This window comes from Pseudonaja textilis, chromosome 16 (genome assembly GCF_049901715.1).
Source record: "Pseudonaja textilis isolate UNSWEBS1 chromosome 16, rPseTex1.2, whole genome shotgun sequence".
Lineage (NCBI taxonomy): Eukaryota > Metazoa > Chordata > Lepidosauria > Squamata > Elapidae > Pseudonaja > Pseudonaja textilis.
In genome coordinates, this window is record NC_142005.1 from 6,463,829 (window position 1) to 6,489,820 (window position 25,992).

The 25,992-nt window shown below is 46.7% G+C and overlaps 2 protein-coding genes across 2 annotated transcripts; one reads left to right on the top strand and one right to left on the bottom strand.

Moving 5' to 3' along the window:
• Positions 1-842: 842 nt before the first annotated feature.
• On the top strand, positions 843-16,862 carry FERMT3 (FERM domain containing kindlin 3). The gene is made up of 14 exons (XM_087913861.1): positions 843-1,002; positions 2,812-3,045; positions 3,659-3,784; positions 4,478-4,646; positions 6,190-6,292; positions 7,854-7,961; positions 8,300-8,434; positions 9,135-9,184; positions 9,891-10,015; positions 10,955-11,061; positions 11,326-11,535; positions 12,582-12,706; positions 14,955-15,096; positions 16,080-16,862. Exons 1-14 carry the CDS (start codon positions 843-845, stop codon positions 16,257-16,259), a joined length of 1,974 nt encoding a protein of 657 aa, XP_087769987.1. The 3' UTR covers positions 16,260-16,862.
• TRPT1 (tRNA phosphotransferase 1) lies at positions 16,592-25,778 on the bottom strand. The gene is made up of 7 exons (XM_026724066.2): positions 25,532-25,778; positions 24,251-24,332; positions 22,725-22,894; positions 21,775-21,949; positions 20,690-20,746; positions 18,606-18,716; positions 16,592-17,595 (listed from the first exon to the last, which is right to left on the bottom strand). Exons 1-7 carry the CDS (start codon positions 25,625-25,627, stop codon positions 17,573-17,575), a joined length of 714 nt encoding a protein of 237 aa, XP_026579851.1. The 5' UTR covers positions 25,628-25,778; the 3' UTR covers positions 16,592-17,572.
• Between the last annotated feature and the right edge of the window lie 214 nt (positions 25,779-25,992).

Sequence of the window (25,992 nt, forward strand, 5' to 3'; positions counted from 1 at the left end):
TAATTATGTGTTGGGAGGATACTCCTGCTAGCTGTTTGTTCATTTGCTCTAACTGATAGACTGCTTGTAGCTCCCGGATGAAACACTGGAGGGTTTTAAGAAGAGATTGGACACAGCCATCTGTCTGAAATGGCATAGGGCCTCCTGCTTGTGCAGGGGGTTGGACTAGAAGACCTCCAAGTTCCCTTCTCATTCTGTTATTCTGGAATGTGGGGATCCCTGGTGCTCTCTGAGCTTCGTGGTTTTATTGAAGATGTTTCATTGCCAAACTAGGTAACATCATCAGTGCTAGAAGGGCAGAGTGGGGGGTTCGCTGATGATTTTGCCTCGTTTGGTTCATCCCTTCATTTCCTTTAAGTCGGCTGCAGCCCATTGTGCAATGGGGGGAATTTAGCAGAGGAAGGAGGTTATGGACTCTCTTCCTCCTGGAGCTGAAACTTGGGCTGCCATGCTAGTTTTTTCTCAACCTCTGCAGCTTTAAAATGGGTGGACTTCACTTCCCAGAATCCCCCAGCCAGCATGCTTTAAGATGGGTGGGTTTCAACTCCCAGAATCCCCCAGCCAGCATGCTTTAAGATGGGTGGACTTCAACTCCCAGAATCCTCCAGCCAGCATGCTTTAAGATGGGTGGACTTCAACTCCCAGAATCCCCCAGCCAGCATGCTTTAAGATGGGTGGACTTCAACTCCCAGAATCCCCCAGCCAGCATGCTTGGATTCTGGGAGTTGAAGTCCACCCATCTTAAAGCAGCCAAGGTTGGGAAAGACGGCTGCATCAGAGATCTGATTTTTTTCCCCCCATTACCTCTTCATCCTTCATTTTCCTCTCCATGAAGGACCACCATGGCTGGCATAAAAACAGCGAGCGGCGAGTATATAGATGACTCCTGGGAACTCAGGGTCTTCGTGGAGGACCTGGGACCTGAAGCAGACCCCATCACGCTCCGAGTCACCGGGAACCTGCATATAGGAGGCATCATGTTACAGATTGTGGACAAATTAAGTAAGTAGCAATAATGGAGAATATTGGTAGTTTAAATAAGGGGTGCTTTGGGGGGGGGGGGTCTCTGAGCTTGGTGGTTTTCTTGCAGACGTTTCTTGACCCAACTAGGGAACATCATCAGTCCTAGAAGGGTGATTTGTAGCAAACCCCTGCTCCCTTCTAGCACTGATGATGTTCCCTAGTTGGATCAAGGAACATCTGCAAGAAAGCCACCTAGTTTAGAGAGCACTAAGGACCCCTCAAAATTAAGTAAGCCTCTCAGTGTACATACAGATAGTCCTCAACATACCCACCATCTGTTTAATGACTGTTTGGGGTTACAACAGCACTAACTATTTCCAACGACTGCATCATCCCCGTGGTTACGTGAACAAAATTTTATTTTTATTATTTATTTGTTTGTTTTATTAATTGTATTTATTTGTCAAAAGCTTACACTAGGACAGAAACAAGAATAAACATAAATTTAAATACAAGAAATAGGAACTAATAATTGGGGACAATAGGAGAGGGACGGTAGGCACGATTGTGTTTGGGCATTTGGCAACTGGATCAATAAGCCCCTTGGGGGAGGGGGGTCTGCCGTAACTTTGAACGGCTGTAAGTCGAGGTTTGCCTGTATTACACCATAGGGTTTTTCCCATTGACTGAAATCACGCTCCAGTTAGAAGTACGAATCCCGTTAGAATTCTCAAATTTTCCTTCTACCAGCCTGAAGGAAAGGAAAATGGCGGACGGCGCTGGAGAAGGGCTGTGACTCAGCTCGAGAGTTGCGGTCTCTTCCTTTCCTCCTTGAGGGACCCCTGCATTATCCAGATAAGCCATGGAAAATAGTCTCCTGAAGCCACAGAGGCAGATCCTATTCATTTACACCCTGAGAAATGATAACCAGGCCCGGAAGTAAATTATTTCCAGCAGTTCCTTAATTTTTTTGGCATCTATTTTAACAGTCTTTGAACGGAAAGGGGAAAAAAAAAAAACAGGACAACTCTTACAAGTTATTTCTTCCTCTCTCGTGAAGAGGGAAAAAAAAGATATTTCTCTCTCATTGTCTTCAGCTAATAAGTGGGTGAACGGACAATCTTGGGAGTTATAGTTCTCACCCACTGGGAAGGCACATAGCTGAGAAAGGGGGTTAGAAATCACTATGCAATATATACATGTACAGTGTGTGCATGTTTCTTTGTATGCATGTATGTGTATATATATATATGGTATATATGGTATATATATATATATATATATGGTATATATATATATATGTATATGTATGTGTTTTCATAGATTTTCATGGATACAGGTATGCGGGTCTTGGCATGTTTGGGTCTTTTCCTGTGTAAGATTGAGAGTAAGATTGAGATACTCTCAATCTTACATGGGAAAAGACCCAAACATGCCAAGACCGTGTATGTATATGTATATGTATATACATATATAAATCAATCTATCACGTGGCCCGTTTTGGATCCCAGGTAAGTACAGGGCCCACACAGAGGCTCGGGGAGGGTGAAAAACAGGCCTCCAGAAAGTTCCGGAAGGCCAGAAATGGACCTGTTTCCAACCTCCAGAGCCCATGGAGGCAGTTTTCACCCTCCCGGAGTCTCAAGGGAAAACCTCGGGAGCCCGGGGGGCGTGGTGCAGGAGGCTGACTAGGTCACGCCCCCACCATGGCCACGCCCACCCAGCAACGGGGCAGAGAACCGGCGGCTAATATTTTTGAAGCCCAACCCTGATCAAAACGCTTCCTTGACTTGCTCCCTGTTGCTTTCCCAACCCGACGGGTTTTCTCTTTCGGCCTCCTTTCTCCAGAACTTCAGAAGGACTGGTCGGATCACGCCTTGTGGTGGGAGCAGAAGAAACTTTGGCTACTGAAGACAAACTGGAGCCTGGATAAATACGGGATCCTGGCCGACGCCAAACTCCACTTTACACCCCAGCACAAACCGGTGATCCTTTTCCTGCCCAACCATTGCACCGTCCGCGTCAGAGCTAATTTCGCCCAGCCCGTCTTCCGCACCGTGTGCGATCTCTGCAGGCTACTCGGTGAGTAGGAACGTCGTTTAGAGCTCCAGAATTGGCACTGAAAGGACAGCATGCGGTAGAGATGGGAATCACACTCCCTGTCAGCAGGTGGCGAGGTAGTCCTCAACTTAAGACCAATTGCTTAACAGCGGTTCGATGCTATCCCAGATCCTAAAAAGGGACTTGACGTTATTACTCACTAGCTGGATGCTACAAAACTATGTGGTTGGGCTTAGTTATTGAGGAGGAAAATAAGGAGAAAAAAATTCTGCCTCTGACTCCCAGCATCCATCAATATTCATCTGGCTAGCGTCCTGTCAGTGTGTGAGAGAGTTGAGGGCTGCTTGGAAACTGATGCAGCATTTGCTGTGTGAGTAAGGAGACAACAAGGAGCCTGGGCGTGGCTTAGCTCAACTGTGCTGAAGCTGCTTGGTGCTGTGAAACTGAAACTCCTCTGCTTGTGTGGAATAGTTTTGCCATCACGGGTCTAGAAAATAGATGAAGCAGCCATTTCCCTTCAGATTCCAACCCTGCCCGTCTCCAACCAGGATTAGTTTGGGGTCTGGGAATAGACCTGAGGGGGTTTTTTTTTGGCGGAGGGGTGAGCTAACTTCTTGCTAACTTCCTGTTGTAGCCATCCGTCACCCGGAAGAGCTGTCCCTGCTGCGGGCGCCGGAAGAGAAGGACAAACGGAAGCAGAAGGAGAAAGAGGAGACCACGGCTCGGAGTTATGACCTCACCAGCGTCCGGCTACCAGCAAGTGAGGCTGTCACAACTTTCGTGTGCACACATATAGAGTTACAACAGTTCGTTTACTGACCTAAGGAACGGCAATAACTCACACAGTTGGGAGGATGCCAGGAACACAGATAAGCAAAATCAACACAAGATAAAGTCACGTTTGCTCCCAGCAGCTGCCGTATTCAGCATGCATTTCTTTTAAACTCTCTTCCCAGATGTGGCTAATGAAGGGAATCAGGGCTCTTTCCTCCCCCGTAAGCCATGCAACCCACGTTGCTCCATTCTTCCCTGTGTGCCCTAGGATGAAGAGGGGATGGGCTTGGCTCTTCCTCTGAACTTCCTCTCCCTTGTTCTATCTCTTCCCTGCTCTGCCCAGTCGGACTTTGCCCTTCCCCAGTTTCCTCCACAGCCAATGGAGCCACACTCGCACTCCCTGTCAGCTGTTCGCCTTCCTCCTCAGATTCAGAGTCCAAAGGGGGCATGACAGGATGATAAGCAGGGGTGGGATTCAGCTGGTTTGGGCAAAGTGCGCACTCACTGACTGAATCCCACCTCTGATCATAAGTCCCCTTTTTCAGTGCTGTTGTAACTTGGAACGGTCACGAAATGAACTGTTGTAAATCAAGGACTACCTGTATTCACCTGAACAAAGGATTACCTGGGGCTGGACACTGACCCCTGATCCTTTCTCTCTCTTCTCTTGTAATCCCAGGTGCAGAGCAACAGACTTTCCGTGGGATGCCTGCTCACTTTTCAGACAGCGCCGAAACCGAGGCTTGCTACCGGATGCTGTCGGTCAGCCAGACTAGCCTGACTCCCGAGCAGATCGTCCGAATGCACCGGCCGGTATCCCTTGTGGAAAAAACTAAGATCAACGGCAGGTAAGCAAGGGTCTTTGTGGAGGAGTTTCTTGGCAAATGCGATTTAGGAAAAAGCTGGGGTTTTTTTTGCTTTTTTTGCGCTAAATCCCGATTCCTGGCATTGCAATTCTCGTCGCATCTTGAGGAGTGTGGAATGGATTTTGCTTCGCAGTCCATCTCCCAGGCCCCCCTGAGTTGCCATTTGTTCCCTCTGCCTGATGGTAAGGAAAGCTACCTTGTTCTGAAGGTGGAGGTTCTGTTGTTTTTAAAAGGTTCCTTTTCATAAACTGATAGGGTCTGCCTTACTCCATGCTGGAATTACAGCAAAATGTTTGCAGGAGGACAGTGGAATTAAATCCAAAAGGATTCACCACTAAACACATCCCAATTTAGCCAAATCTCCCCCGCCCCCTTGATCATTTTCTAACAATAGTGTCTAAGAGATTCTTAAATCACATCCCGGACACAAACTGTTTCAACTCCCACCCTCAAAACGACACTATAGAGCCCTGCACACCAGAACAACTAGACACAAGGACAGTTTTTTTCCCCCAGCGCCATCACTCTGCTAAACAAATAATTCCCTCAACACTGTCAACTTCTTTTTTAAGACTGTATTACTATTATTCATCTACTACTAGATTATAATAACACTTCCTAGTTCCTATCTCTTCCCACTTATGACTGTAACCGTATTGTATCTTTACAATTTATATTGTTTTATTTGTTCTCTAGCATGATTTGATTGCTTATTAGTAACCTATGAGTATTACTAAGTAGTGTATCTTTTGATTCTTGATGAATATATTTTATTTTCCTTATGTACACTGAGAGCATTTGCACCAAAGACAAATTCCTTGTGCGTCCAATCACACTTGGCCAATAAAGAATGCTATTCTATCCCCTATTTTATTCTATTCTATTCCTTTTTTATTCTATTCTATTGCTTATTCTATTCTTTATTCTATTCTATTCTTTTCTATATTCCATTCCATTCTATTCTGTTCTTCTCTATATTCTATTCTATTCTATTCTATTCCTTATTCTATTCTATTCTATTCTATTCTATTCTATTCCCTATTCTATTCTATTCCTTATTCTATTCTACTCTACTCTACTCTATTCTACTCTACTCCTTATTCTATTCTATCCCTTATTCTATTCTATTCTATTCTATTCTATTCTATTCTACTCTACTCTACTCTACTCTACTCTATTCTTAAAATATAAGTAGGGAAAATGAGAAAAAAATCTGGTAATTATTTCAGCACTGGAACTGTCTGTGTATTTACACCTAACTGTATTTTCATGATTATCTTATAAAGCCTTGGATCATACATGGGGCTATGTATAAATTTATGAATCTACTAACTTAACAACTGCAGGGATCCCCTCAGCAATTGTGGGGGGAAAAGGTCGTAAAACGGGGTGAAGCTCTCAGCACAACGGCCTTGCTTAGCGACAGAAATGTTGAGCTCAATTGTAGTTGTAAGTCAAGAACTGTCTGTACTTACAGTACTTAACGGTAGCCAATTCTTGATTTCTTTCCTTTTCCTTTTTTTAGGTGGCTGGATTCGTCCCGCACTTTGCTACAACAAGAAGTAAAGGAACACGAGTGTTTATGGCTGCGCTTCAAGTATTACAGCTTTTTTGATCTGGAGCCAAAGGTGAACATACATATATACATACATACATACAAACATACATACATAGTACTTATTTTAGGGAACTTCAAATGTATATTTCTCCACTTGCTCCTTTTATTTAAGGCAGAGGTGGGCAGCTGTGGCTCCTTTATGACTTGTGGACTTCCAAATCCCAGATTTTCTTTAGCCAGCATGGTCATAAAGGGGCCATAACTGCCCACCCTTTATCTAAGGTATAATTGTTCTTGCAACAATCCAGGATCAATCAATCCCCGCTCAAGTCAACGATCAGATGACCCAACAAGGGGATATTTTGCAAGCCAAAGCTTCTAGTCCTCATGGCCAGGCGGGAAAGCATTCAAATATATTCATACATTTTGTTCTGGATTTCAGCACTGACGATAGGGAAAAGGCCCACCTGTGTGGCAATTTGGTGGGGGTTTTGTGTGTGTGTGTGTGTGTGTGTGTGTGTATGTGTGTACTTTGAAAACAGCACTTTCAAAATTTCCTTCCCATTTCTAAGATTATTTCCCACAGTCAACTTAAGATGTGATTTGTCAACATTTCTCTCGGTTGCTAGGGAAGAGCGTGAGGCATATCTGAAAGGGGGAATATATATATATATATATATATATATATATATATATATATATATATATATATACACACACACACACACACACACACACACACACACACACAGAGTATATTTAGCACATAGCATCCTTGTGAAAGGGAACAGAAAGCACATGGTTTCAACAGTGTTGGGTAATACAAGCGATTCCCCGAGCTGCTTTTTTTTACAGAACTGCAAATCTTTTTATCTCCTGCCAATGTGGGAATTGCGTTTCCTCTCTTTTTGTGCGAGAGGAAAAAAAGGACAATCTTCCCCGTTCACAACGAGGCTGTGTTTGGAAAAGAAGGTTTTGGGTCTTGACTTCATAGTTGTCATATTTTAAAGGGTGGGGGATCTCTGAACTTGGCGTTTTCCTTGCAGGCGTTTTGTGACCCAACTAGATAACATCATCAGGGCAAGAAAAGAAAGGGACTCGCTCTCTGTTTTTATATGTGTGGCCTGTCCTGTCAGTCTTGGTGGGAATGGATTTTGTGATTCCTTGATTGGGCTGCTGTTTACTGTTAGTTCCTTTGTCTGAGTTGGTAGTTGCCTGATTGGGTTATTGTTTGATTCTTGATTGTGAGAACAAACCCCGCTGCCTAGTAGCACTGATATTATTATTTAGTTTGATAATGAAATATTTGTAAGAAGTCAGCCGAAGTCAGAGACCACCAGGCACCCTACAGTCCACCTCCTCTTCCACCTTCCCATTGTTTCCTCTTGTGTTGTTCTGGTTGAAGCTGAAGTATTCGTTGACAGGTAGGACATTGCAAAGTCCAAAGCTACAAATACTCTCTTCTATCCCTCCCGTATTTTTTAATACGTACTTCATTCTGCCCGTTCTGCGTTCAGGGCGCTCCCTGGAGAGGAAGCCAAGCTTCCCGAACGGCTGGCCTTTGCCACCGAGGCGAACCTTAAAACCTGACACCGCTGCTTTGCCTCACCGCTCTCTTCCCTGCCTTGCAGTACGACGCGGTCAGAATCAACCAGCTGTACGAACAGGCCCGCTGGTCGGTGCTGCTGGAGGAGACCGATTGCACGGAGGAAGAGATGGTCGTCTTCGCCGCCTTACAAGTAAGGCGGCCTTTGCACCCCCCAACCCCCCAAAAAATACCCTTTAACCAGGGGTGGGCTTCAAAATATTTTAGCAAAGGGCTCGGTGCCTGGTTGCTGGGTGGGCGTGGCCATGGTGGGCGTGGCCTAGTTGGCCTCCTGCACCACTGCAGTGGGGGGGGGATGTTTTTGCTCTCCCCGGGCTCAGGAGGCTTTTTGGAAGCCAGAACTGCGCAGGGGGCTCTCCCGGACCCTCGCAAGCCCCCAGCAGCCTACCCCTGCCTTCAACCACCGTTATCCTGTGCCTTAGGGCTGGAAAACCTACAACGGGCCTAAGTATCATCTGTGCTCTGTCTTAGTATCGCATCAACCAGCTCTCCTTGAACGCCACCCCTGTGGAGCAGTCCAGCGAATCTGGCCTGGATGACTTAGACAAAGCTTTGGCTAACTTGGAGGTCAAACTGGAAGGCTCAGCCCCAGCTCCAAGTCTTTTGGTAAGGACCATCTTCTTCACAGGACAGTGCACAAGCTTATATAAAAACACAGAAAATATGTGTACATTTTGTATAATGTATATATGTAAATATTAACAATACATATAAATGTAATATATATATATATACATATATATATATATATATATATATATATATATATATATATATAATATATATATATATATATGTAATATATATATATATATATATATATATATATATATATATATATTTCACATCATTAGTTGTGCTTTTAAAGTTGTAGCAACGTTTCGGCAGAATCTCATCTGCCTGCCAAAGCGTTGCTACAACTTTAAAAGCACAACTACAATGATGTGGAAAATACCCAACAAAGCTGAATGCCATACATGTAAGTACCCGTGAAAATTTAAGAATATATATATATTCTTATAAATTCTTATATTTTTTATATAAAATATAAATTCTGGGAGTTCAAGTCCCCAGGTCATAAAGGGGCCATAGTTGTCCACTCCTATGATATAACTGCTGCAACAACCCAGGATTAGTCAATTCCCCATTCTATCATAGCTTATTGGGGGATTCTGAGAGTTGAAGTCCACACTTCTTAAAATTGCTTAAGGTTGCAGAAACACAGTTTTGAGGTAATCCAGAAATACAATAATCCCCTCCTTTTTTTTTTTTTTTTTGTCTGTTTCCCCTCTGGCCTCCTCTTTAGGACAGTCTCACAGCCATCCCAGAGCTGAGGGATCACCTCCGAATCTTCAGGTTAGTCCTTTTAAACACACCCGGCTAGTTTCTTTTTAATGCCATGCTGGTTTGCCACAGCAGATCTTTAGAACTCACCAAAAGCAGAGGTTCTCCCAAGCTCGTGTCATTGTGAGATGTTGGATGAACACACCCATCGTCCTCACCCAACGTAAGACTGGGAATGTAGACCAACACTCTGAACACTACAGGGTTGTGGATCAAGCTAGGGTAGAGGAAGATGATGGCGGTTTTTCTAAATTTCTGGAGATACGTTCACCAACTCATGGGGTGCTAGATTAGAAAACCTCTAAAGACCCTTTCAACCCTGTGATTCTATGATTCTGTAAACTATAGACCATAGGAGTTAGGATCTGAAACAATATGTCTATGTTGAAGCTACCTAGAATAGTGTTTCTTAACCTTGGGAACTTTAAGAGGTGTGGACTTCAACTCCCAGAATTCCCCAGCCGGCATGCCGGCTGGGGAATTCTGGGAGTTGAAGTCCACACCTCTTAAAGTTCCCAAGGTTAAGAAACACTAGTCGTTTTGGAATGTCTAATCTCCCAAGATTGTAAAAAAAATGTTTGGACATCCACCTCTTGGGGATGGTTAAACTGGTTTTCCTGAGTTGGAAGAGATGATCCTCGGAGCTGCCTTCAACCTCACCGCTCTGTGATTCTCCAGCCATTTTGTTCGCCTCCAGCCATTTTGTTTGTCCTTCCAGGCCCCGCAAGCTGACCCTGAAAGGTTATAAGCAGTACTGGGTGACTTTCAAAGAAACCACCATCTCGTACTTCAAGAGCCCAGAAGACGCGTTGGGAGAACCTGTCCAACAGCTCAACCTGAAAGGTGAGACGATCATCCTGCCAAGGAAAAGATGGCGCAGTCCAGTGGCTACTCCGTTCTCGATGGTCTTGGTTGCAACCGCTAGTTCTTTGGCTGAAAGCAGCGGCGGGATCCTAGCTTAGTCGCTGCCGCCCCTAACGCGCACGCACCTAACAGGCCAATCAGCTGAGAGGATGAAGAAATGAAAAGTTAGGTGTGACTCCCCCGCCCAACACCCTCCCATGTATTTTTTGGTCTTTTGTCCTCTCCGCTGATGAGCTTTTTTGCCTCCTCTCGGCTGATCGAGGGTGTTGTCATGACGAGGCAGTCGAGTTGCTTGATCATGATCAACTGAATCATGATTAACTTTATTGGAGTCTAGTCTTGCATTTATACACATTTTTAGTTATCCTCCAACATTGGTTAACTTTGGTTAACTTTCATTACTGTTTAGCATAATAGTAATTAACACAATTAACTATCTCTAGTTCAAGTCTAACATGTTTACTTCCTCTCTCTAATCCTCCTTTAGATTAGTGACTTTGTTTGCCTGAGTTGTATTTGCTTGGAAACATTCTTTATCTGAGGTTTGCCATCCGAGATTAGAACATTCCTGCAATTACAACTCTACACGGGGGTTCGGAGGAACTGGTAGTGATTTTTACTACCGGTTTGCGTGAACCAGCCCGAATCAGTAGCATACCACCACTGGCTGAAACGATCTGGTAAAGAACCTGCTGGTCCTCAGCCAGAGTAGACCCATGTTGACAAAGTGACCTTTTCTAAACGAAAGTGCTTCTCGCTTCCAGCCAGGACGCCAAAGGTTGACAACTCTGGAAGATGAGAGACCCAAGATCACTTGAAACTGTGGGTCCGGTGGAACCACAGGCCACGTTGTGTTCAAGACAGTTTTATTGGGGCCTGAAGCGTTCTACCCTTTCTCTCTCTCTCTCTTTCCCTCAGGCTGCGAAGTGGTGCCAGATGTCAACATCTCTGGCCAGAAATTCTGCATCAAGTTGCTGGTCCCTTCTCCTGATGGAATGAGCGAAATACACCTGAGATGTGTGGATGTGAGTTGAGACGAAGACGGGAGGAAAGGAAGGAACCCGACTCTGGGATGAGAGTTGGGCAGAACTTTAGATGCTAGGCCCAACCAGGATTCCATGTTGGACCTAAAAACATAAGATATCACTATAAAGGATGTCACACTCTGGAGCTTCGGGACTTCAAATATAGAAGAACCGCCCCGGTGTGGAAACCACCCAGCTGGAGGGCTTGTATTATAAAGCCGTAGGAATGGTTGTAGCCTCTTTCTCTCTCTTGTCCTTAACCAGGAGCAGCAATACGCCAGTTGGATGGCCGGCTGCCGTTTGGCAGCGAAGGGGAAGACCATGGCGGACGCGTCCTACCAAGCCGAAAAGGAGAACATTCTCTCCTTCCTGAAGCTGCAAAAGACCAACCCAGAAATGTCCCTCACCGCAGAGACGGAGGGGACCCAATGGCTGGTGTCTCCTCGCTACCAGAAGAAATTCAAACCTAAGCAGGTATTGTCCTTCCTCCTGGCAGCCGTTGTAATTTCCCACAATGCCCGAGAAGGAGACGGCCTTAGGATCATGGGAAATGAACAGGGTTGTTGGATCCAACTGGATCTAGTTGCTCGGAGTGGTAAATAGAATTTAAGAGAAATCTGGGGGGGAAAGTCGAAGTCATCCTTATAGTGACCATTGCCACTTCTTCCTCTTCCGTCTCACTTTATATCCCACTAGCTCGATACCCGTGTGCTTCACTATGAAACTATGTGGTCGGGCTTAGTTTTGGGGGAGGAAAATAAGGGGTGGGGCGGAATTGTGCCTCTGCCTACCAGCATCCATCAGTATTCGCCTGGCTAGTGTCCTGTCAGTGTGTGAGAGAGTTAAGGGCTGTTTGGAAACTGAAACAATATTTGCTGTGTGAGCAAGGAGGAGGCAGCAAGGAGCCTGGGCGTGGCTTAGCTCAACTGTTCTGTACTAAAGCTGCTTGGTGCTCTGAAACCAAAACCGAAACTCCTCTGCTTGTGTTTTGCATTTGGAAGAGATTTCTTTCCAAGTGGGGAGGGGGAGTAGAACTCCTTAGCATCAGAGCGTGTTAATAGTAATAATATAGGAAATACTCTAAATGCTCTGATGGTCATTTAGAAAAATCCTTTCTTAGTGAGCACCTAGAATCCAAGAGGAACTTATGTGCCAAATTTCAAGTTTGTAGGCTTTACGGTTCAGGAGATTTTTGTGATGATGCCTGAGTGGCATTTCGCTTTTATATATATATATAAATTAATCAATGACATCAGATAAGTCAGAATGTGGCCAACTGTCCATTGGAGGCTTGCAATAGCAATGGAAATTCTGGCCATAAGTTGAGGGCTGCCAGCAGAGTAATAGAGACCCCACAATACATTTCCATATAAGTGTATATTTTTTTCCTCTTCTTTGTTCCAGTGCATTTTTTTTTTTTCTGTTGTTCTGGAAGATTCCCTGTCGTGCAGGTAGAAAGAAGGACTTCACGCCCTCCACGGGCTTCCCTCTGATCGTTCTTTGTTTGCAAATCTTTGCAGTTAACCCCCCGCATCCTTGAGGCCTATCAGAACGTCTCTCAGCACTCCCTGGCTGAGGCCAAGATGAAATTTATCCAGGCCTGGCAGTCCCTCCCCGATTTCGGCATCTCCTACTTCGTGGTCAGGTAAGGAAAGCCCCCCCCCCCTTTTTTCCCCCCGGCATTCTGTTCCTGAGAAGGTGGGTGGGCTTCCTGGAGGGGTGTCAGAGTTTGGGGTACGGATGGGGCGACAGGCCATCAGCCGAGGGAATGTGCCGGGGTGGGTGGGTGTTGTGTTCCCTGATACTTCAAGGGCAACAAAGGCCGGAGGCCAAGGAACCTGGGAGGAAGCCGTTCAAATCAATGTACCCGCTGACGAATGAAGGTTGGGAATTTTTTCATAGTTTTTCAAATTTTGATGGATTGATTTGAAAAATATCACTCAAAGAACTTTCCTGCAATTTATATACTTCTTGGAAATCCTTCCTTCCTTCCTTCCTTGCAATTGAAATACTTCTTAGAGTTGTCCTTCCTTCCCTCCTTCCTTCCTTCCTTCCTGCCTGCCTGAACTTTCTTGCAATTGACATATTTTAGAAAGCTCCTTTGTTCTTGAACCTCCTTGCAATTGACATACTTCTTAGACATTTCCTTTTTCCTTCCTTCCTTCCTTCCTTCCTTCCTTCCTTCCTTCCTTCCTTCCTTCCTTCCTTCCTTCCCTCCTTCCTTCCTTCCTGCCTGCCTGAACTTTCTTGCAATTGACATACTTTAGAAAGCTCCTTTGTTCTTGAACCTCCTTGCAATTGACATACTTCTTAGACATTTCCTTTTTCCTTCCTTCCTTCCTTCCTTCCTTCCTTCCTTCCTTCCTTCCTTCCTTCCTGAACTTTCTTGCAATTGACATACTTTAGAAAGCTCCTTTGTTCTTGAACCTCCTTGCAATTGACATACTTCTTAGACATTTCCTTTTTCCTTCCTTCCTTCCTTCCCTCCTTCCTTCCTTCCTTCCTGCCTGCCTGAACTTTCTTGCAATTGACATACTTTGAAAGCTCCTTTGTTCTTGAACCTCCTTGCAATTGACATACTTCTTAGACATTTCCTTTTCCTTCCTTCCTTCCTTCCTTCCTTCCTTCCTTCCTTCCTTCCTGAACTTTCTTGCAATTGACATACTTTAGAAAGCTCCTTCGTTCTTGAACCTCCTTGCAATTGACGTACTTCTTAGAGATGTCCTTTTTCCTTCCTTCCTTCCTTCCTTCCTTCCTTCCTTCCTTCCTTCCTTCCTTCCTTGCAATTGACATACTTCTTAGAGTTGTCCTTCCTTCCTGAACTTTCTTGCAATTGACATACTTTAGAAAGCTCCTTCATTCTTGAACCTCCTTGTAATTGACGTACTTCTTAGAGATGTCCTTCCTTCCTTCCTTCCTTCCTTCCTTCCTTCCTTCCTTCCTTCCTTCCTTCCTTCCTTCCCTTCCCTTCCCTTCCCTTCCCTTCCCTTCCCAAGGAACCTTCCTGAAATCTACATGCTTCTTACCTATCTTGGTGAGCTGGGGGTGGGATGGAACTTTGGATCAAGAGGGGGGATCTGGGATGACTTCCAAATTAAGGAAGGGAAAAGAGATCCCGAAATCTTCAACTCCCATCCTAGGCCTAGAACAGGAATCCAAATTTCAGAATCCCCAGGGATGTCCAGCCCCTGAACACATCTTCTCTTAGCGATGTCTAGACCACTCACAACTGTACTTCTTTCCTTTTCTTCTTCTTCTTCTTCTAATTTCCTAATTCCTCTTTCTGTAATTGAGTGTTCTCCATCCTGAATTCCGAAAACAGCACAGTATCACATCCCCTTTCATACACCCTGTTTCCCCCGTTCACGCACAAGTCTTCTCTTTTTGGGGTTAAATAGACCCACTTCCTTCAATAGCGAGTTCTGTTGCTTTGTTTCATTTTTGCAAACTGCTTTGTTATTTTCCACTCCAACAGAAAGCAGGAGTAGAGAAATCAACGTCACAATAATCTAGATCAGGGATCTTCAAACTTGACGGCGTTAAGACTTGTGGACTTCGACTCCCAGAATTCCTCCTCCTCCAGCCATGTTAGCTCAGGAATTCTGGGAGTTGAAGTCCACAAGTCTTAAACTTGCCCGGTTTGGAGACCCTTGATCTAGATAAAATAGCACCTCACTCACCTTGGAGCAGCCATTTTTCTTGGAAAAATGAGCATTGATTTTATCCTTAAAGATGACATGGCCCAGATGTTTGGCGCCTTGTCGCTTAAGAAAGGCCAGATATTTGGCTCTTTGTGACAACCAGAAGGAAGGCCGGTTTTAGGTTTTGAACCAGGAAGCGTCTCCTGATGGGGAGGATGGGAGCCTTCACGGGCTCCCGCGTCTCGCACGCAGGTTCAAAGGCAGCAGGAAAGACGAAATCTTGGGGATCGCCAACAACCGCTTGATCCGGATCGACATGGCCGTCGGGGATGTGGTGAAGACGTGGCGGTACAGCAACATGCGTCAGTGGAACGTCAACTGGGACATTCGCCAGGTGAGCCCCCGCCGAAGGAGGGGAGGATTTGTACTCTTGAAAGTGGATTTGGACGCTGTTCAGTTGGCCCATCCCAGAAACAGTGGCCGATATGTGGGGACTACGGTAGCTCTTGACTTAGTCACCATTTGACGTCGCAAGGGCACTGAACAAGGGGACTTAAGGCCATTTCTTTCCCACTTAATGACCGTTGTGGCATCCGCGTGGTCATGTGATCAAAATTCCCAACATTTAGCAACTGGCTCGTATTTATGACCGTCGCAGTGTCCCTGGGGGTCACATGATCTCCTTTTGCGACCTTCTGAGCAGCAGCGGGGAAGCCGGGCTCACTTAACAACCGTGTGACTCACTTGACATCTGCAGTTGATTCACTTAACGAATGCGGTGAGAAAGGTCATAAAATGCGGCAAAACTCACTGAACTGCTTCACTCAGCGGCAGAAATTTGGGGCCTAATTTGTGGTCGTAAGTCACAATCTACCTGTACTCATTGTCAGCCCCATCGCAAGGGACTCGAGTCCCCCCCCCCGCCCCCGTATAGCTAATCCTTGACTTCAGACGGGTTACTTACAACCTGTTCAAAGTTACAACAGGTCTCCCCAGAGCTACTTGCAACCCAATTTAAACGTTCCAACAACTGCCAACGCTCTGACAAATCTCTCCTTTCCACATCGGTGGCTTAAAGAAAACCAACCACCAGCGTCTCAAGATGCCCACAGCAACTGTAGGAAAATGGGATGGGACAACCGGGGACGGAGTCAAAGGAGACATCAGCTTAGCATCCCTATGTAGCCACAAGCAAAACTAAGTCCAACCTCCCTTGGATTCAGTTGAGCCTTAACTCCAAGCAGGGACCGACTGTTAAATGGAAAAGGTTCCTGCGCAGAGGCTCTCAGCAATAAAGCGATTTGGTCGCAACTCCAGAGATGAACCTGGTCTTCTACCCCTGACACCAACTGTCTTCCTCTGTTTGTTTTTCTTCAGGTGGCCATTGAATTCGATGAGCACATCAACGTGGCTTTCAGCTGCATCTCGGCCGGCTGCAAGACGGTCCACGAATACATCGGGGGTTATATCTTCCTGTCCACCCGGACAGCTGACCGGAGCCAGACGCTGGACGAAGAGCTCTTCCACAAGTTGACGGGGGGCCACGAAGCCCTCTGATGTCTCTCCGACCACGGCCTTCCCTTCTCCAAGGAGCAGCTGATCTCCACAACGGGCTGTCTATGTTCTACAGGAGACGTGGGAGGCCCTTAATGGAGTCCAGGCATCCATAAAGACTTGGAGAAGAATTATGAGAAGGAGGGAGGGAGGAGAGAATACAGTACGGTAACAGAGTGGGAAGGGACATTTGAGGTCTTCTAGTCCAACCCCCTGCTCAAGCAGAAGACCATAAGGACGAATTAAGTGTGGTTGTGTTGGTTTTTGTTTTTGTTTTTTGTTTTTTTAGTGTTTCACAGCAGGCTATTTGAGAGTTCACAACCAGGACTACACAGCAGAGTTAAGATAATTTTACTATTTTAAATATCTTGCCAAGAAGGATAATATTTACTCCTTCCTCCTCCGAGTAACTCAGGGATTTACCCAATGCAAGTTGGGGAGACCGGTACTTCTTTTGTTATTTTTGTACGGGAGCCAAAAATGCCAAAAAGGGAGTGTGTGTGTGTGTGTGTGTGTGTGTGTGTGTGTGTATGTGTATGTGGATTGTGTTGAGTGCTTTTGTGTTAACCGTCTTCGAGAGGCTATAAAGAGGATTTTTCACAAAAATGCTTCCTTCCCAACGTGAATATTCTTTCTCAGGGTTTGTCTAGATTGGGAGGAGGCAGTTTCATGTACCCACTTCCCCCCATTTACAGGTAGTCCTCGATTTACGACCACAATTGAGACCAAAATTTCCACCCTCAGTCGTTGCAGTTGGAAGCCAAGCCAGACCTGAATTTTTAGGGCTGTTTTTATGGTGGCCAATAAGCAAATTCCATCATCAAAAGTGCGGACCGATTGTTCCATTTTTATTTTTTTTTCCGAAAACTGTTATTATAAAAGGGCCACGTATTGTGGCCGTGGGATTGTAGGACACACATCAACTGTTTGCAAATGCAAGCCGGTGGCCAAAGCGCCCAATTGAGATCACGTGCCCAGGGGGGGTCGTGTGCGTTGTGATGGTCGTCAACGCGAGGTTGTCATGATTCACTGTGCAACTGTAGCAAGGAAGGTCGTAAAATGGGGAAAAACTCACTTAACCGCCTCGCTTAGCCACAGGAATTTTAGGCTCCGTTAGGGTCCAAGGTCGAAGGCTACCTGAATGGGACTGGAGATATATTTCCCACGGGGAGGAGAAAAAGAGAAAGTTGACACCTGTTTTAATTCGAATAGTGAGGTTCCTGGTTTAGTGACGTGTTCAAAGAGACACACGTATGTGATCCATGGGTGTCTCTGGGACGAAAGGAAGGAAGGGAAGAGATCCCTGTCGGGAACGGTCACTCAAGAGGCAGAAGGACGCCTGGGGAGAGAAAAAGAGCGGAAGGCCCAGATAGGGGCGTTATTCCCGGCATAATACAAGTAGTCCTCCACTTACAACAGTTCATTTAGTAACCATTTGAAGTTACAACAGCACTGGGGCGGGGGAGAAAAGCGACCGATGGCTGTTTTTTTCACACTGAACGACCGTTGCTCCACAGTCACCCGATCAAAATTCAGACGCTTGGCAAAACTGACTGGTACTTATGACCATTATACTATCCCGGGGTTATAGGATCCACTTTTTGGCCACCTTCTGATGAGCAGGGTCCACGGGGAAGCCAGATTCGCTGAACGACCGTTGTCACTAATTTCACAACTGCAGTTGAGTCCCTTAACAGATCATACATTTGTTTCCCAAAGGTCTTACTTAAGCCACAGGAATTCTGGGCCCGGTTGCGGTCGTAAGTCGTAAGGACAAACTGTAATGGCGAGCTGCCTGGAAAGTCCAGGTGAGACCAGCTGTTTCCAGGTGGAAACCCCCTCTACGGCCCACACCCGTGATGGTGAACCTATGGTAGGCGTGCCATAGGTGGCACACAGAGCCCTTTGTGTGGGCAAGCAAGCCCCCGCCAAACTTACCCACACTGCAGATGTGTGTGACTCTCGGCTGATTTCTGGCCCGTTTGAGGCTGTTTTCGCCCTCCTGGAGGCTCGTGGGAAGCCTCTGCAGCCTCGGGAGGCCGAAAAACAGGCCTTCTGGAAATACTGGAAGTGCTGAAACAGGCCTGTTTTTCGGCCTCCCGAGGCTGCAGAGGCTTCCCTCAAACAGCCTCAAATGGGCACATGTGCAGGGGGCAGGGCGCATTGCATTAGGGGTGCCGGCACCCAGATGCTTTCATAACAAAAAGGTTTGCCATCACTGGCCTACACTGAAGACACACACACACACACACACACACACGACTTCAAACTGCTGGTTTTATCCACGAGCGTCTTGAACCTGCAGAGCCCTGAACGGGGCCTAAGACCTAGAAGAAGCTTCAGACTTACGACGAGGTCGAAGCTGCAGTGCTCTGCTGAAGTATCGGGGAAGCAGCAGCCCGTCTGCGTTGCCTGGGCTCAGGATGACTCCGTTAGCCGAGCGGAAGAAAGGGATCCCATCTGTGGGGAAAGCAGAACTTCTCTGAGTCAAAGAACCCGCGTCGTTTCTTCCCCTGCCTCTAAAAGACAGGCAGACAAGTTGAGGCCCCTCTCCCAGGATTTCAGACTGGTTCCCACCACCCGCCCGCCTGCACATTCCACCTTCAGCACCAGGAAAGAAGGCAGTATGGTAACAGAGCTGGAAGGGACCTTGGAGGTCGTCTAGTCCAACCCCCTGCTCCAGCAGGAAACCCTACATCATTTCGGACAAATGGTTGTCAAATCTCTTCTGAAAAGCCTCCAGGGATGAAGCATCCATAACTTCTGGCGGCAAGTAGTTCCACTGGCTTTCTCCTTAGTTCCAGGTTGCTTCTCTCCTTGGTTAGTTTCCATCTGTTGCTTCTTGTCTTGCCTTCGGGGGCTTTGGAGCAGGAGCTGCCCACCTTTTGGACCTCAGGGACCACCAAACTCATCATTTTAAATCCCGCGGACCAGAGACCCTGGGAAAATCCCCCCCAAAAAAGTTTGCAGGAAAATTCCCCACCCCGTTTTCCTACCGATCGATCGTTCTTTATTTGGGATCGCAGGATACCGTCTCCAGCTCTGTTCTCAGGGGGAGAGAGAGAGAGAGAAAGGGAGAGACTTTTGGCTTCATGCAAGGAAAGCAGCAGAAGCCGCAGAACTCTTTCTTTCTTTCCCTCAAACTCCTCCAGAAATGAGTCTTTGCCGGCGTGGCCTCTTGGAGCAGGAGGCCTTGCAGGGTCCCAAAGACTCATTTCTGGCAGAGTTTGGGGGAGACAAAGAAAGACTTTGGCTGCTTTCCTTGCGTGTAGCCCAAAGCAGAAGAAAGAAGTGGAAAGAAGCAGACAGGTGGCCAGGCCAGGTGTGTGGGGCTAGTGGGGCAAGTTCCCCTCCCTCTGCCCTTTCCCCCCTCCCCTCGCTACCTCGTGTTGTTCACTATGCAAGTGACGCAAGCCTTGTGTTCCTGCGGGCCATGTGGGCGGCGCAGCCTCGTGTTCCTGCGCAGCCTGGTTTAGTTGCTTGTGGGGGGGACATTTCTCTGCGGACCACCAACATTTCTTCGCGGACTGTTGAGGTAATTCCCCGTTAGGAGAATGAGCGCATACAGGGAGACGTATTTGAGAGGAGTGTTTGAATAATACACGTACAGCACTCAGATACACTGTACAGTAAATGTAGGTTTTTACTTCCAGAAACGTTAAGCAAAGTCCAAAATAGGCAGTCCAAAATCATTCACAGGTAAATCAGTCAGTTTTTCAATCCAGGGATAATCCAAATATCAAAGTCCAGGGTCAAAAAACAGTTCAGTATCAGACTTACATTAAATCCAGTAATATCAATCAATTAAAAGAAATGGAGGAACGGCAATACTTTCCAACAGAAGGAAACAGAGATACACTCACGCTCTCTTCTGAGACCCAGACTGAAACAACCCAGGTTTCTGGCTCCATCTTATGGCCGTTTGAGAAACCACACCTAATTACACTTTTGCATTTTCTTAAAGTTACAGTTTTAAAATGTTTATCCGGGTTTATATATTTCTAACCCAAATACCTGTTAGGTGACTCATATTCCTAACACGGACCACCAGTGGTCCCCGGCCCACTGGTTGGCGACTACTGCTTTGGGGAGCAGGCTGACCCCCTCTTCTTGGGGGGCAGCCCCTCAAATACTGGCAGGCTTCTATCACGTCACACCTTCTTTTCACTAGACTAGACAAACCCAATTCCTGCAACCCCATTCTGCTCAGAGAAGTAAGCAATGGAAGGTGATTGAGAGTGCAGAGTCACAGAGTTGGAACGGCTCTTGGAATACAACCCACTGCTCCAACCGGAGACCCTACACCATTTTCAGACAAATGGCTGCCCAATCTCTCCTTAAAAGCTTAAAAAGATGGAGCACTCGCTGTAGGCAAGCTGTTAAATTAAAGGTTTCCTTCTGTCTTCTGCTGTACAAGGTTGGTCTTCACTCACCTGCCAGCGCCTTGGGAATATCAAGGATTATGGCCACTTCAGAACTGTTTCTCATCCCTGGGAAGAGAAGGACAAGGCTAGACTTGAATGCATGAAGGGTTTGTCCAAGTTAGGATTGTACACACCAGGTTGATTATTCAATTATTTTGGTGGAGGTTCACACACCACACTATTTCCTATCAGACCTACGAGGTAAACCAGACTAAGAAACCCAGGCCATTTAAATCTGGATTATTTTTATGGTAACAGGTATAGTAACAGGATCTTGCAAGTTATTCTCTTGGCCAGGGTTCAAATCCCCATTTATCTGACCATTGCACTGGTAGCACCCCCCTTCCTGTACTAATAAAGGAGAATGTTTGTAGCTCAGGGTTGAAATGAGGGCTGCTTGGTGCTCTCTGAGCTGGGTGGTTTTCTTGCAGATGTTTCATGACCCAACTAGGGAACTTCATCAGTGCTAGAAGGGGGTGGGGGGATTGCTCATTCTAGCACTGACGATGTGACCTAGTTTGGTTATGAAACGTCTGGAAGGAAGAGGGAACTCCTCACTGAAAACCCCTCACTTCCTTCTGTCTGCCAAGGTCCTTCCCTGTTCCCGCTACTGGGTGTGTCTAAGCCCTTTGATTTGTAAACCTGGAGTATATGAGGTTTTCCAACCTTTAATAGCTATAAAAATAGCACTTTGGTTTATATACCACTTTACAACCCTCTCTGAGTGGTTTGCAAATGTCAGCCTCCTGCCCCCAACAATTTGGGGTCCTCGTTTTACCAACCTCAGAAGGACGGAAGGCTGAGTCAACCTTGAGCCGGTCAGGATCAAACGCCTGGCAGCGGGCAAAGTTAGCCAGCAATACTGCATTCTACCTACTGCACAGCCTTTTGAGTGTCTTTACAATCAATCCAAAATCCAGGACGGTCTCCCGAAGGAAGACCGCTGCTAACAGGGATTAAAAATGACTTGGAGTGAGAGGCTGTTTGAAATTCCCAACAGAGAAGGATTCTGAGGCCACTGAACCCAAGGCAACCTGCCTTCTTCCACACACACACACACACACGTGCACCCTTGCTCAAAGTGCAGCACTCACCACTTAGGACGTCCCCGTCCCCTGGCAATCCGGGGGCTAAATGGATGTGTGTCCTCCCCATGCGAGACAGGCCACGCTGACGAATGGCTGGCCAGTGGCGCAGAAGTGTGCCGTGAGCCACGGTCTCTGGGAAATCTTGCAGGTCCTGCAGCGGAGTTAATTCCAGTTCGGGAACCTGGAAGGGACAAGAATGACCATCGAGAACTTGCTGGGATGAAATAGCTATACCCTTTTCCGACCTGAGCAGGTCGGGTTTGAATTTATTTCAAGAAACCAAGCGGGATAAACCAGTTAGCAAGAGAGAAAAGCCATCGCTGTACTTTATGGTAAAGCTTATGCTGGCCAGAATCTTGGAAGTCTGGAAAACAAGGCAGACAAAAAGGTGATACAGGAGAAATGAAAGACCCAGTTTGGTGTAGGGGTTTAAGATAGGCTTATCACCAGGAGGCTGTGAATTCTAGTTCCCCTTTAGGCAGGAAGGCCAGCTGAGTGACTTTGAGCCTATGACCAGGAGATGGTGAGTTCTAGTCCCGCCTTGGGCATGAAAGGCAGCCGGATAACGTTTGGGCCAGTCCCTCTCCCTCAGCCCAGCCCACCTCACAGGGTTGTTGTTGTGGAAAAAAATAAGAGAAGGGGGATTAGGTACCTTCAAACACACACACACACACACACACCATAAATATATAAAAGCAGCGTAAAAAAACCCTAAGAAAATCAATTACCTACTTAGGATGTCTACCGTTGCAGAGAACAACAGAAAATACCCATTTGCAGGCAGTTTTTTCTCTGGATTCCTCAAAGCTAAAATCTGCCCCTGACTCTGATTTCTGTGACGAACGCTTCACTATTCATTTTTCCTGAGGACATGGTTACAGACCTCTAGGTATCTATTTTCTGCTCCTGAAATAAAAGCTCCAAGTGTACACCTGAATTATCTCTGACCTCCTTACCTGTATCGAGTGCCCTTGGTTCGCACGGATCTGGAGGTGTCCACTGGATGGATGTCGGCACAGAGCAAAACGCTGTTTTTCGTTCGTCTCCACGACGCGTTTCACGTCCTCCTCGGACCAGGCCTTAAATTGGGGCAAGCGAAGAATCTCCCCCAGGTCGACAAAGCCATCTAAGGATTCAGGAACAAAAGGAGAAAGGCTAAGTTTAAGCCTTGTGCTAAAAATCACATTCGGCTTAAGCCACAATCGCTCAGCACCTAAATCAAGAATTCTGAATGTACAAATTACAGTGTCTAGATCTGCGCACAACACACTGTTAACACTGAGGATGTTCCCTAGCTGGGTAATGAAACGTCTGCAAGAAAACAACCAGACTCAGAGAGCACCAAGGACTATACACACATGCATGCACACACACACAACACACCAAACAAGCCATGTTACAACACGGCTTGAATCACAAACCCAATTTTTCCTTCTTCCTTGGGGGAGGGAACCAGCTAAGCTTTGATGGTCTCTGAACTTGGTTGTTTTTCTTGCAGATATTTCATAAACAAACAAGACAACCTCATTGGTGTTAGAAGAGAGTGGGCTTTGCAGAGGGGAGGAGGAAGAGGAGGAAGAGGAGGAGGAAAGGAGGAAGACGAGAAGAAGAAAAGAAGAGAGGAGAAGGAGGAGGAGGAAGAAGAGGAGGAGGGGGAGGAGGAGGAGGAAGAGGAGGAAGAGGAAGAGGAGGAGGAGGAAGAAGGAAGAAGAAGAGGAGGAGGAAGACAAGAAGAAAAGAAGATGAGGAAGAGGAGGAAGAAGAAGAGGAGGAGGAGGAAGAGAAGAAAGGAGGACGAGGAGGAAGAGGAAGAGGAGGAGGAAGAAGAAGGAAGAAGAGGAGGAGGAGGAGGAGGAAGACGAGAAGAAGAAAAGAAGAGGAGGAGGAGGAAGAGAAGAAAGGAGGAGGAGGAGGAAGAGGAGGAGGAAGAAGAAGGAAGAAGAAGAAGAGGAGGAGGAGGAGGAGGAGGAGGAGGAGAACTGTGGGGTCCTTGATGTTTCCTGAGCTTAGTGGTTTTCTTGTAGACCTTTCATGATCTACATCAATGCTACAGACGAGCGAGGTTCACTCTCTGCAAGCAAACTACTTGCATATAAACAGAGAGCAACCCCTACTCCCTTCTGGCACTGATAATGATATCTAGCTGGGTAATGAAACGTCTGCAAGAAGCAACCGAGTTCCAGAGACAGCCCAGGACCCCCACCCCATTGAAATGAAATTCTTGGTGGGCTCCCTCTTTCAAAACCCTCGCTTTCTGCTGAGGAGGTGCAAAATAAAAGCCGGGTTTGCCCAGGCTGGAAACGTGGCCACCGGCCTGGCTTTATTTATAATTTTCTGCCTTTCTCGGTTCACGGTAAAAATAGCGCCCCCTTCAGAGCTGTCCCCCGCTGGACGCTCTGCGAGGCTCCCGCGACCGTAAGCCTCGGGTGTCCCTGTTTGACGTGCCGGCCACTAAGCGGGAAAGCGTCAGGAAATCACTCACCAGAGGACATGTGGAGGCTGAGGATCTCTGCCCCGTGGCGCAAAGCATACGAGAGCGCTTTGGACAGACGGACATCTGGATCCTGGAAGGGAAGTTTGGAGGAAAACTCAGGAGGGCAAGAAGAAAGGGAAAAATAGCCAAAGGTCCTGGAGAAGGGCAGAAGGAGAAGACCTGACCTGCAAAGACAGTGCTTGGTTTACGACCGTTCCCTTAGGGACCGTTCCAAATTACAACGGCCCTGTGAAAGAAGGGACTTACAACCGGTCCTCTAACTTACAACCGTTGCGGCATTCCCCACCTTCCCATGATCAAAATACCGGCGTGTACAGGTAGTCCTTGACTTACAAGAATTTGTTTAGGGACCGTTCAGAGTTACAACGGCACTGAAAAAAAGGGACGGAGGGAAGGTTTTCACACTTATGACGTGTGATTAGGATTCGGCTGCTTGGCAACCGGCTCATGCTTATGACCGTTGCCGTGTGTCCCAAGGTCACCTGATCCCCTTTTGCGAACTTCTGACCAGCAAAGTCAACGGGGGGGAGCTGGATTCGCTTAAGGACCGTGTGACTAACGTAAGAACTTCTGTGGCAAAGAACAGTCACGAAATGGGGGCAAAGTTGCTTAATCAACGTCCCGCTTAAGAACTGAAACGTTGGGCTCCATTGCGGCCATAAGGTCGAGGACTGGAAGATAGAATGATAGAATAGCAGAGTTGGAAGGGACCATAGAGGTCTCCTAGTCCAACCCCCTCTGCTTAGGCAGGAGGAAACCCAACACCAAGATAAAAACTTGTGAGCAGGGCGTTTTGTGGTGCAAAGGGAAATCTTTCGTGGAGATTCTTCCTTATATGAGGAAGGTAAGGAAGGAAGGAAGGAAAGGAAGGGAGGAAGAAAGGAAGGAAGGAAAGGAAAGGAAAGGAAAGGAAAGGAAAGGAAAGGAAAGGAAAGGAAAGGAAAGGAAAGGAAAGGAAGGAAGGAAGGAAAGGAAGGAGGAAGGAAAGGAAAGGAAAGGAAAGGAAAGGAAAGGAAAGGAAAGGAAAGGAAGGAAGGAAGGAAGGAAGGAAAGGGAGGGAGGAAGGAAGGAAGGAAGGAAAGGAAAGGAAAGGAAGGAAGGAAGGAAGGAAGGAAAGGAAGGGAGGAAGGAAGGAAGGAAGGAAAGGAAAGGAAAGGGAAGGAAGGAAGGAAGGAAGGAAGGAAGGAAAGGAAGGAAGGGAAGGGAAGGGAAGGGAAGGGAAGGAAAGGAAAGGAAGGAAGGTGGACTCAGAGAGGGAATCTCTCTGACCTGATCTCTGGATCTTCTGCCGCTTCTTCGCTTCCGCTCTCTTCTTGCAGAGTTTTGCAAAACTTCCTCGCCGCCGCTTGATCCTGCCGCAGCCATGTGTTTTTACCCCTACAAAATCTCCCTGGGTAGTAGATACTGCAATGATGATTATGATTATTATTTTTCTCTCCCTGACGTTCAAGGGGGGGGTTTAATTTCTAGAACGTGCCCTTTGTGACTTCGTCCTGGTCTTGCTGGCTGGGAAAAGGGGGAAGGGGGTGTTGCTGTTTTGGTGCCAACAACCTGAAACCTCTCCAATGCACCGTGTGTAAAAAAAACAACTGGGAGTCAGCTGATCTGCCGGGGCTGCATGGGCTTCTGGGAGTTGTAGTTTTTTTTTTAATTTTCTCCATAGCATCTTGCGCTCCTCCTCACTAAGTCTGCAGTCTGGATGTTCTCCAGCTAGGTTGGCTTGTCGTTCC